General features: G+C 40.9%; 1 protein-coding gene across 1 annotated transcript; it reads left to right on the top strand.

The window, feature by feature from the left end:
• The first annotated feature begins 6,279 nt into the window (after positions 1-6,279).
• Positions 6,280-8,410, top strand: foxe1 (forkhead box E1). Its single transcript, XM_055921928.1, has one exon. The coding sequence runs from the start codon at positions 6,652-6,654 to the stop codon at positions 7,765-7,767; it is 1,116 nt and encodes a 371-aa protein (XP_055777903.1). The 5' UTR covers positions 6,280-6,651; the 3' UTR covers positions 7,768-8,410.
• Positions 8,411-13,554: the final 5,144 nt, after the last annotated feature.

The raw sequence follows: 13,554 nt of genomic DNA, 5'->3' as shown, positions 1-13,554 counted from the left end.
AGTTGCAACACTTTTGACCAAAGAACCAATTACGGGTTGTGTTAGTAGTTTATACCATTGTAATAAAAATGTTCACATACAGTACCAGTCAAAAGTTTAGACACACTGACTGATTCAAGAGTTTTCCTTTATTTTACTATTTATGATTCCATATGTGTTAGTTCATAGTTGTGATGTCTTCACTATTATTCTACAATGTAGAAAATAGTACAAATAAAGAAAAACCCTTGAATGAATAGGTGTGTCCAAACTTTTGACTGGTACTATATGTTAAGTTGTGGCGATAAGAGATGATGTCTTATCACCAAGCAGCTGAAGTATTTGTTTGGTTACATCTTATTAAACATTAAGCATATCATATCAGGTGTTTGAAGGACCCATGTGTTGAAGTGCTAACTCACTGGGCAGAAACTGCTTGAATCAACGTTGCTTCCACGTAATTGTACTTCCACGAAGGCAGAGACTCAATTTCATGGGAAGCCACTCTTCCTCTCCTCCCTCCCCCGCTCACCCCTCCCTCCATCCCCTCCGTCTGCTCTGCCCTGTCAGAAACCCAGACGATGAAGAGATAAATCCGTCCTAATGAACTAGAACAAAATAAGGAGTGTGTTACAGGTTCTCCGGTGCTAAACACTTCCATGTGTCTCTATTGTGAAACATGAGCCTCCATTCAGGTGCAGGTAAGGGGAAACATGCTGATGTGAGGGTGGGGAGCCCGAGCCAGTCACTGTGGTTGTGGCAAGCGGAGGCATTAACAAGGTGTTGACACACATGGATCCAAACAGAGGCGTCAGTGATGCACGGACTGACATCTGCAATCAGGCATGGCCTTAATTGTGGGCTACACCACGAGATAGTTAAAGAGAGCTGGAGATACTGTCTCTATAGGGTCGGAGTTAAACTCAGAGAGAGAGAGAGAGAGGGAGAGGAGAGGAGAGAGAGAGATTGAGAGAGAGAGGGCGAGGGAGAGAGATAGAGACCAACTAAGAGAAAGGCAAGAAGGAATGTATGTTTTTTGTATTATTAGGATGGTGACAGAGTGCAAGCAGAGCTTTAAAAACTCTAGCGATGCAGAAATGTAATCACACTACAATCACAATTGTCATGGGAGAGCAACATTGCATAAAACTCTTCATATTAGGTGAGACTGTCATAGTGACAATAGCCTCTATCCCTGGCTGTATTTTCTGTCCCAGGGATACTCACACAGTGAATTAACGGCGGTGGTGGGCCCTGGGCTGCACGCAGCTTCAGTTATGTAAACCGACCCAGCCTGGGAGCCAGTCAACCGTCCACGGGACTTTGCATCAAGACCAGGCCCCATCCAGCTGCAATGCAAACAAGACTGAAGCCCTACTGCTCCTGGGTGTACTGGTTGTGTCAGCATACAAACACACACAGGGTGAACAACAGACACATGTGGGCAAACACACACTGTACGCAGAGTATGCGAACATAATTAGATCAAATACACACACTAATACACATAAGCACAGAAATGACAGATACAAATAGTTACCTCATACAAAAAGTAGAACCAACACAATATTTTTTACAATTATGATATCTAAACAAACAAGATAGCCATAAGTGACACATAAGTGGAATAAATTGCCTAGTCAGGAATTAGCCTACATTTTTTCGAAGTAAAATATTTTGGGGCATATAGGCACTCAAATATTGTATTTAAAAAAAAGTTTAGATTTAAATTTTAGGCTAATTCCTAACTAGGAAATGTATTACATTCATGTATTACATTTTAGTGAAGTAACATCAGAACTGGTGTCTGCTAGTGTATAGTTAGTTATCTTGTTTTTATTGTGCATAATATGCTGCGACCCTAATCAAAAAGTATTTAATAACTCAAAATAACAAAACGGAGCTATATGTTGTTGTAACATTTCAACTTAAAAAACGTGTGCGTTTGAATGCAGCATTGCTGTATGGTGCACTTAAAATGTATTGTAGTTGAGTAGTCAGCCTAAGCTCTCAAATGTTGCTGTAATAGGCCTACATCTATCTCCGTTGCATGGTGTTTTGTTTTTTAGTTATTCATTGTCAAGATTTAAAAACCGAAGCCAGACTGCAACATTTTAGTAGCCTATCTAGGATTGTGGCATGTGTCTGTACACTTTCCTTCCGCTGCGCGCTGTAAATGGGACACACGAAAGCATTAAGTTAAAGTTAAATTCACTGATGAGAGCGCATCGGGCTGTAATGGTAAGTAGATGACTCAACTGTTGACTCGTTTATTCTCGCTTGTGTGTACTATTTGGCCCGCGGGGCCTTGTGTTTGACACCTATGCGCTAGCCTGCTAGCCACGTTTTGACTGATTTGTGATCATTGCCCTTGCTGGTTTGATTGTATTGATATTCCCAGATTTAGTTACAGTCATCCGTTTTTGTTAAACATATTGAAGTAGTGCATCCCGAATGGGTGGAGGCTGCAAAAAAATGTACCAGGCCAGCAGTGATACTGAAAGCAATATTTTTGGGACTACCAAGACGTATTGGTGAATTATATTAATAATGCATCCATCTATTCTGCCAGCACTGCCTTACTGTACGACTTGGATTTTTTTGTAAAATATAAACTGTTTTTAAAACCTCCTATAAAGTTTGTTTTGAAGCATAAACTGGGATTTTTATATTTTTTTACTGATTTGACTGTTTGTTTCATATCTGCAAAGTAGGTTTCACAACACTGTCAGTTACACTTTAACCTGTGGCATATCTTACATAAAATCCACCTCAGTGATCACATGAGAACTCTCTCCTCCAACCTCAGGGACTCTAACCACCATGAAGACCAGGCTGAAGAGGTCCTCACCCAGTCCCTGACTATAGCCATTGTTCCCAACCATTAGCGTGGCAAACACCAACCCCAAATAACCCACCTGTACACGGCCAGCAAATGGTTAAAGCAAAGCGCTGACATTCAAATTGCTTGATTTGTTTCTCTTTGTTTGCAGAGAGCCGTTTCTCCCTGTCAGCCGGAGTGCTAGTATAGAGACTTGCGCTCTTCATTTGCGTTGGGTGGTTATTGCGACGCGGCACAGCTGGACAGATTAATTCCACGACCAGACAGTGGTCATATGCCTCTCTGGGTTGCAGTGATGCGCAACTGGACGCAGAGGGCGGACGGAAGGCGGCCGCGTCCTCTCGAAGTTGCACCAATGCGTAGCTACAGGCCTCTTTGCTGTGGGGTCCTTTATGTGTCCACTCATGCGGAACTAAAGCACTCTTCAAATTTGACATGAGGAATAGGTTTGAAACTAAAGTTTGTTTTCAAAATAACTATTTGCATAGAAATAAACGTTAATTATAATCGATTTAACAATTCACATTTCCTGTTGCTGCAGGATTATTTTCCTGCTTTAGCAAACTGCAAAAATCTGTAAGCCACCTTGAGAAACAAGTTCCTATCTAAATACACTTCACTTCTGTAACAATAACTTGAAAGCAGACCTAAAACCACTTGGTCTAGTTTTGATATTGTCAATTGAGAATCACTCTTGCCCACTAAAACCTCACCTTTTCTTTCCTTGTCATGTCCCTATCATTTAGTTGAATCATTAAAACATGAGTAGCCAAGATTTCAGCTTTCAGATTTAGTAGAAAATGTTGATACTACTAAGTCCTATCATAATTCTCAATCATAAACAAGATTTTAATCAAATATTAAAACAACTGGTGCTATTGTGTGTGAGGGCCATGTGATGAGGCGTTCATAAACTATGGAAAATATGAGCTTGTGCTCATCCCCCACAGCGAACGTCTGTTAAATTAGTCGATCCTATTGTTCACGACCGTGGAGCATGAGGTACAGGCTTATGTGAAAAAAGGTGAGGTCCAATGCAGATACTGTTTAACTTGTTCACCTGTCATCAGAATAGAGTATGTATCATTTACCATGTACAATAACCAGGCATCTTGTTAGATCTATCTATACTAGCTCATACATCTAACATATCCAATAGGTATGAAAATCGATCTTTTTGAATTTCTAAAACATAAAGATCTTTACACTAAACGCAACACTATTGAAAGTTAGTGCTGGGCAAACCCATACTGTCATCCATCTTTGAATATATTTTCCAAATGTTAAAGGTCCATTACAATTTAAAATAGGCCATTATGCATAGAGTACAGAATTAATTTGCATCATTAAAAACACCTGATCTTTCCAAAATTTGCATCACATGATCAAACTATTCTCTCCCTATCTATGAATGGCTATGACTGACACACACAAACAGCCCAACAGGCAGTGAGTGGATGGTGTATTTGCATGTCACGATCTCCTCTCACTGGGTATCCAGACGGGGGTGTCAGCCGGCTTTGCATGCACTAAACACACACACCCCCGTTTTACATACAGCTTCAATGGAGGACCCTGGGGCCAGTGTGTGGCATCTCACAACTTGTCGTAGATTATCAATAAACGTGCAGTGCTTTTTATAATCAAACTCCTATTTCTATCATTGCAGACAATGACAACAATAAGCAATGTTGATCAGATGATCATGGAATATTTATGACACCAGCTGGCCTATTTTTTTTACCCATAAAGCATCACTCACATATGGTAGATACATAAACAGTTGTTGTTAAGTGACACAGCTTTTGAATATTGAATTAAACATTGTACAATGTACCATGTACAGTCCATTCTCCAGATAAACAGAAAAGGGCCAAATAAGTTTTCTTCCATAGACCCGTCATTTCACTTGAGGCTCACTAGGACTTACTTGAAAAATATGATATCAATATCTCTGACTTCCCTAGTGAAATAAAATACAAATATTGTATATTCAATAGAATTATATAATATTGAACCCATCAATACGCAGGTTATGAATGTCTGTCATCACAGGAGCCGTGCCTCAATGCTGGCACAGGGCCAAGAAGCGGCCATTGTGAGATGCCCCGGATAATTCCTTCGGGCGCTAGGGATTACCTGGAAATGACAGCTATGTGGAGTCTTACGGGAACCCAGGGCGTATTCACCTCTGTGGTGATGACACCTCATGGTGTAAGGCCCTTAGCTCCAGAGCCTACAGACCAGGGGACCCACAGCCCCAGCCCACCCCAGGAGGCAGGGCCTTTCATCGGGCTGTTGTCTGGGGGAAGCCTCCCTCCCTCCACCTCTCTGGATCTGACACTAGCACTTTGTGTAACTCTGTTAGTGTTGAGTGCTGGGAGAGTGCAGCAGGGCTTTTCCCATTCTGTTTGCTTAAAAGATTGAGTTAGTTAACCCTAGCACTCTGGAGTAGACTGGGACTCATCGTCACATACCAAAAGGGCTGTTGAGAGGAGTGAGTGAGGTACTGTTGTTGGCGCTGGTCAAATGGCAAAATGTTTTGTCATCAAGTTGATAACAAGCGTATCTAATAGCACGTGTATTTCAGTGAAGTAAAATGCCAATCAATATTATGGTCATAACACATAGTCATATTGTACAAACACAAAAAGACTTGTATAAGCTCTACCATACAAACAAAGGAAGAATAGTGAAATTATCTTCAAATAATGATACTGCCATATGTTCAGGACAATGAATTAACAACAATATACTTTTTTAAATTTAGATTTTATGTTTGTCCCTCATTCTCAGGTTATGTCCAGGAGTGTGCTGCCTGCATGGCCTTGCTTTGCATGCATAAAATCACAGGGCAGGTTCTGTCTGGACAACATTTACATCTCTTAACACAGCTGGGCCCGGCTAACCACTGGGCCAAAACAAACAAGGAAACGCAGAAGAACAACAATCCCCAGGTTAAATCACCACTAAAGAGGCCTTTTAGTGTTCAGCATCAAAACAACAAGGGTCCATTTTGGACCTTTTCAAATCAACTTGAGGTGTAACTTTAGAGCTGTATTTGAATGGTTGGAAGGAAAGACAGTTTATTCATTGGTCACAGGGTTTGAAAAGTACCTTAATAGAACAAATTGGACAGCTGTAGTGCGATGCTGAGATCATCTGATTCATTTATTTACTGAAATCTGGTTAAATTGGAATGAACTAAAAACAGAGAATATCCTTTTTTTTAATGTTTTCGTAATTTCAATCGTTTACTATCTTATACATGTTACTGAAAAGTCAGTGCTGCTCTACATCCAATATTTACAGCAACAAAAAAGTAGTCCTAAATATACACGTTTAAAAAACTGCCAGTGGCATTACATATATTTTAAAACACATGAACAATAAACCCTTATCCATTTTACTGAGGTGAGTCAGTCCCTGGGTGGGGGTGTGGCTCAGGTAGCTGCAGAGGAGGTAGTCGAGACCTCAGGTAACTCACCCTACACTCTCACACACACAACTGGAAGAACGTGTTTACAGTCACTGTATTCTCTCATCTCTACCTGACGAGACTATCCTGGATATATAGAAAACTGGGAACGCAAACCATCTTTATTTGTTGAACTGCTGATTTTTGGACTCGAGGACTGAGTTTTTGAGGACTGAGTTTTTGAAGAAGGAATGTTGAAACCTCCCTTTCTAGTAAATATTTTATTGCTCTTCTCTCCCTGCGTCTGCTACTGTTCCTGTCGATGACATACTGCACTTTTGGACAACCTTAGAACGACCTAGACCATTAACTTTGCAAATTAGTCCGTTCTGTTTTTGAACTACACTCAACCATGCCGGTGGTCAAAGTGGAGAAAGACACTTCTGAGATCTCCCCGCCTGCTCCCAACCCCCCTCATATGACCACAACAGTGTCGGACGAACCGTCAAGGGGCCGCCGCAGGAAGAGACCCCTCCAGCGAGGGAAGCCCCCCTACAGCTACATCGCCCTCATCTCCATGGCGATAGCCAACTCGCCCAACCATAAGCTGACCCTGGGCGGCATCTACAAGTTCATCACGGAGCGGTTCCCCTTCTACCAAGACAACTCCAAGAAGTGGCAGAACTCCATCCGCCACAACCTGACCCTCAACGACTGCTTCATCAAGATCCCTAGGGAGCCAGGGAGGCCCGGGAAGGGTAACTACTGGGCCCTGGACCCCAATGCAGAAGACATGTTCGAGAGCGGCAGCTTCCTCCGGCGCAGGAAGAGGTTCAAGCGCTGTGACTTTACGACCTACACGTCATATGTACATGAGTCCCCTGTCTTCTCGCCTGTCCAGATTGCTCGCTCGACCTACTCCAGCTCCGTCTACGGCTCCAATATGGCGGTGAGTCCCCCATACGGCCAACATGGTCAGCTACCCTCTGCCTACTACCCATCTTCCTCGCCCCCCGGGTTCGGTCCTCACTGCCAGTCCCACTCCCGCATGTTCAGCATCAACACAATCATAGGGCACCCCTCCGGGGGTCAGGGGCCCGAGATGATGCAGCAGCCCAGCCGGAGCTTCAGTCCAGATGGAGGCCCCGCTGGGGGCCCCAGCCACTGTAACCTTGGAGCCCCAGCCTTCCAGGCCCAGTCATGTGGAGGGGCCATGCTGTCCCGCTCCTCGGCCCATGTGGGGTTTCCCTACTCGGGCCCCAACGGACACCACCACCACCCACACCACCACCCACCTCAGGGCTCCTACAGCCAGGGACACAGCCAGGGGTATGGAGGTTCAGGGCGTCTCCACTCCCACTCCTCACCCCACATGGCTGGAGATGCTGTGGAGCATTATGGGAGAGTGTCCCCGGGACCGTTGGGCTCGTTGGTCCAGTATAACGGTGCAGGTACCACCAGCACTGGAGCCTACCTAAGACACCCCACGTACTCGGGGAACATGGATAGGTTTGTGTCTGCCATCTGAGGAACTGTCTTCAAAGAATTATGCATTGGGTTGGTTTTTGGAAGGAACAGTTCCAGTGGACTTTTCCGTTTCAGTTGGCGGCTATGTGAGAGACACTGGTGTTAGTGGGATGGCATGAATGACAAAGAAAAGACTAAAGGACAAAAAATGAACAGGATTTTTTCGTCATGTTCTGGTGTGTTATTTTGACTTGAATCAATGTGCATGTTTTGAGATATAAAATGTCATTAATTCAGTAACTGTGACAAATATGATATGGACTGCAATACAATGTATACACGCTCAAGTATCAAGTGCAATGCTCAGGACACTACATTGTTAAATATACATTCATGTTTAAATCCATATCATGATGCACCATAATGTGTGTACAGTTGAGATTTGAATCTAAAGGTTAAAGTATGTGTCTGGACTTGTATCACTTTGTAGCTTCATTTAGTATCTCAAAAGCCTGAATGAGGTTTTGCAGTTAGTTTTCTTTACTGTGGTGAAAATCTGTGGTTGCAAAAGCTCAATTTTCATGAGTTGAATGTGTGCAGGGTCTTTTTTTATGTAATTGTCTAAATATATTTGTAATGGAATTTAAACTGTGTAAATTATTGTTTCATTTTGTGCATTTGATAAAGATTTTTTGAAAAAAATGCTTAAGAAGTATTTTGTGCCTTTTTTTTAATAAGGAATCATAGTTGAATTACATTAATTTAAGCAAAACAACATAATTACTTCAAGGATAAATGTATCATTGAATAAAATATGCAGATGCCTGTAGTGCAAGTTGTGACAAAAGGAGTTTCAATGGTAGAAATTAAAACTCTTGGTTTGGAGCCACTTAACACTTTAATCATTGTTGTAATTAAAGTGCAACAATTGGAAATGGTCATGCAAGGAGTTATGGGAATGTTTCACGTTTTTATTATTCGCATCTACAGGTCAGGATACACAAAATGAAATGCTTACTTGCAGGTACCTTCTCGACAATGCAACAACTATAAGAAACAATAAACGATAAGAACAGGAATATAAAGTAAATGGCTCAGTAGAATAGAATAAACATTTTAGCAGAAGCATAATAATAGAATGTGTCACTGAAAAGTCCATCATTCTGTAGATTTACAGCTAAAGGAATGTAATAGAAATACATACAGCTTAGAGAAGAGCAAAAGTTAAAGAGCTCTTCAATGCATACACTTCATGCTTCATGACATTAACAAAAAGACTGCTTCCTTCATTCCTTGCCAGAAACAGGCACTTAAGACATTTCAGACTGCATCTTTTGTGCAGCTCATTCCTCCCCTCCATCATTTCAGCTCAGTTGGACATGAAGTGTGTCTGGAGCCATAGAATTATCAGTCACTGTGAACTGCAGGCACAAGTGTCATGTCCAGACATCAGTGTACAGATGTAGGATCTTAATTTGATCACCCTGCTGCTGGAGAACTAAAACTTGTAGTGTATTTGAGGTTTAAAAATGCTTCTGAAGTCTGACATTTCAAAGCGGATATTACAGACATGCAAATAAATAATAATAATTAAATAAACCCCTACAAAAATATCCATTAATTACAATCCACATAATATTTCACATTTCCTGTTACTGCAAGATTATTTTCCTGCTCTAGCAACCTGGCTCAAATTAAGATCCTACATCTGTAGCGCACACTCAGACAGAAAGCCTGGCCTAATCTTTGCTAAAGAACCAGCAATCAGCAAATTAATTCACTTGTAACATGATATTTTAACTCAGTACACTACTTGTTCAGTGGTGTCAAGTAAAACATGTGTGTGGCTCAGCCACATTTGAAGTCGGAAGTTTACTTACACCCTAGCCAAATACATTTAAACTCAGTTTTCCACAATTCCTGACATTTAATCCAAGTAAAAATGTCCTGTCTTAGGTCAGTTAGGATCACCACTTTATTTTAAGAATGTGAAATGTCAGAATAATAGTAGAGAGAATGATTTATTTCAGCTTTTATTTATTTCATCACATTCCCAGCGGGGCAGAAGTTTACATACACTCAATTAGTATTTGGTAGCATTGCCTTTAAATTGTTTAACTTGGGTCAAACGTGTCGGGGAGCCTTCCACAAGCTACCCATAATAAGTTGGGTGAATTTTGGCCCATTCCTCCTGACAGAGCTGGTGTAACTGAGTCAGGTTTGTAGGCCTCCTTGCTCGCACAAGCTTTTTCAGTTCTGCCCACAAGTTTTCTATAGGATGAGGTCAGGGCTTTGTGATGGCCACTCCAATACATTGACTTTGTTGTCCTTAAGCCATTTTGCCACAACTTTGGAAGTATGCTTGGGGTCATCGCCCATTTGCGACCAAGCTTTTAACTTCCTGACTGATGTCTTGAGATGTTGCTTTAATATATCTACAGAATTTTCCTTCCTTCCTCATGAAGGCATCTATTTTGTGAAGTGCACCAGTCCCTCCTGCAGCAGATCACCCCCACAACATGATGCTGCCACCCCAGTGCTTCAAGGTTGAGATGGTGTTCCTCGGCTTGCAAGCCTCCCCCTTTTTCCTCCAAACATAATTTGGCCATAATGATGGTCATTATGGCCAAACAGTTCTATTACTGTTTCATCAGACCAGAGGACATTTCTCCAAAAAGTACGATCTTTATCCTCATGTGCAGTTGCAAACTGTAGTCTGGCTTTTTTATGGCGGTTGTGGAGCAGTGGCTTCTTCCTTGCTGAGCGGCCTTTCAGGTTATGTCGATATAGGACTCATTTTACTGTGGATATAGATACTTTGTACCTGTTTCCTCCAGCATCGTCACAAGGTCCTTTGCTGTTGTTCTGCGATTGATTTGCACTTTTTTGCACCAAAGTACGTTCATCTCTAGGAGACAGAACGCGTTTCCTTCCTGAGCGGTATGACGGCTGCGTGGTCCCATGGTGTTTATACTTCCGTACTATTGTTTGTACAGATGAACGTGGTACCTTCAGGCGTTTGGAAATTTCTCAAAGGATGAACCAGACTTGTGGAAGTTACAATTTTTTTTCTGAGGTCTTGGCTGATTACTTTATATTTTCCCATGATGTCAAGCTAAGAGGCACTGAGTTTTTGAAGGTAGGCTCACAAAAGTCAGAAATAGCGATTAAAATAATCACTAACCTTTGATGATCTTCATCAGATGGCACTCACAGGACTTCATGTTACACAATAAATGTGTTTTGTTCGATAAAGTTAATCTTCATGTCCAAAAACCTCATTTGAAATTGGTGTGTTATGTTCAGAAGTGCAGAGAGCCACATCAAATTACTGAAATTCTCATAATAAACATTGATAAAAGATACAAGTGTTATGCATGGAATTATAGATAAACTTCTCCTTAATGCAACCGCTGTGTCCGATTTCAAAAAGGCTTTACGGCGAAAGCACACCTTGCGATTATGTTAGGTCAGCACCTAGCCACAGAAAAACGTACAGCCATTTTCCAAAGAAGGAGAGGTGTCACAAAAGTCAGAAATAGCGTTATAAATATTCACTTACCTTTGATGATCTTCATCGGAATACACTCCCAGGAATCCCAGTTCCACAATAAATGTTTGTTTTGTTCGATAAAGTCCTAATATCTCCTTTTTGTTTGCGCGTTTAGCCCAGTAATCCAAATGCTCAATGCACGATCGCTTAGTTCAGAAGAAAAGTCAAAAAAGTTATATTACAGTTCGTAGAAACATGTCAAATGATGTATAGAATCAATCTTTAGGATGTTTTTATCATAAATTTCTTTGTCTTTAGAAAGGAAAAGGAACACAGCTAACTCTCATGGCTCCAACAGCTCTTATTCTCTCCCCTTCACAGTAGAAGCCTGAAACAAGGTTCTAAAGACTGTTGACATCTAGTGGAAGCCTTAGGAAGTGCAATATGACCCCATAGACACTGTATATCGATAGGCAATAACTTGAAAAACTACAAACCTCAGATTTCCCACTTCCTGGTTGGATTTTTTTCTCAGGTTTTTGGCTGCCATATGAGTTCTGTTATACTCACAGACATCATTCAAGCAGTTTTAGAAACTTCAGAGTGTTTTCATCCAAATCTACTAATTATATGCATATTCTAGCTTTTGGGCCTGAATAGCAGGCAGTTTACTCTGGGCACCTTATTATCCAAGCTACTCAATACTGCCCCCTAGTCCCAAAGAAGTTTTAATTGTCCTGTTTTAAGGTGAATTTGTCTCCCAGTGTCTGTTGGAAAGCAGACAGAACCAGGTTTTTCTCTAAGATTTTGCCTGTGCTTAGCTCTATTACGTTTCTTTTTATCCTAAAAAACCCTTCCTAGTTCTTGCAGATGACAAGCATACCCATAACATAATGCAGCCACCACCATGCTTGAAAATATGAAGATTGCCATTCAGTAATGTGTTGTGTTGGATTTGCCACAAACATAACACTTTAAATTTAGGACATAAAGTTAATTTCTTTGCGCATTTCTTGCAGTTTTACTTTTAGTGCCTTATTGCAAACAGGATGCATGTTTTGGAATATTTTTATTCTTTACAGGCTTCCTTCTTTTCACTCTGTTATTTAGATTAGTGCTGTGGAGTAACTACAATGTTGTTGACCCAGCCTCAGTTTTCTCTTATCACAGCCATTAAACTCTGTTTTAAAGTCACAATTAGCCTCATGGTGAAATCCTTGAGCAGTTTCTTTCCTCTCCTGCAACTGAGTAAGGAAGGACACCTGTATCTTTGTAGTGACTGAATGTATTGATACACCATCCAAAGTGTAATTACTAACTTCACCATGCTCAAAGGGATATTCTGCTTAATGTTTTTTTACCCATCGTCCAATAGGTTCCCTTCTTTGTGAGGCATTGGAAAACCTTCCTGGTGTGTGTGGTTCAAACCATGTTTTAAATTCACGCCCGACTGAGGGACTTTACAGATAATTCTATGTATGGGGTACAGAGATTAGGTATTCATGAAAAATGTTAAACACTATTACTGCACATAGAGTGAGTCCATGCAACTTAAGACTTGTTAAGCAAATATTTACTCCTGAACTTATTTAAGCTTGCCCTAACAAAGGTCTTGAATACTTATTGACTCAAGACATTTCAGCTTGTCATTTTAATTTGTAAACATTTCTAAAAACATAATTCCACTTTGCCATTATGGGGTATTGTGTGTAGGCCAGTGAAACATCTCAACGTAATCAATTTTAAAATAAGACTAACACAACAAAATGTGGAAAATGTCAAGGGGTGTGAATACTTTGAAGGCTCTGTACCGACATGTAGTTGTTGATAGACACATTGACTATATTCATCAGGCATTACGTGAATCTAAATGGGTGAAGTTAGTCTAAATAAATCTGCAGATAAGTTTTAGTAATTTAAGTTATCAAATATCAAGTCCTTTTGACAATACAAATTCTAATCTCCTACTGGTAATCAAATATAAAGTCCATATTACAAATCCACCTGGATAGACTGTGGGATATGTTCCTTGGAGCCGACAGCAACTCACGTCTTAGGTATTTGTTTCAGATAATTGAGAACAGTGATGACAGCACGTGGTTTGGAGACAGTGTATATAAAAAGACAAATCAGTCGTATTGAAAAGCAGTCAAGCAGAAACGACGAGGAGCACGGCAGACAGAAAATGATTTAGATGACATTTCAGAGCAACATCAAGAAATGACCTACTTGTCAAATATGATTTTACTTGTCGAAAGATTTATGAAACCGTTGTAATACATCATTGATTTTGCCAACCACCAATTAGGCTATAACTGCATGCTCTGTCAACACTTAACGAGGCCTCTGTAGTTG

Source organism: Salvelinus fontinalis, chromosome 5 (genome assembly GCF_029448725.1).
Source record: "Salvelinus fontinalis isolate EN_2023a chromosome 5, ASM2944872v1, whole genome shotgun sequence".
Lineage (NCBI taxonomy): Eukaryota > Metazoa > Chordata > Actinopteri > Salmoniformes > Salmonidae > Salvelinus > Salvelinus fontinalis.
The sequence above is the reverse complement of the archived record's forward strand: the minus strand, read 5'-3'. Positions and strand labels throughout refer to the sequence as shown.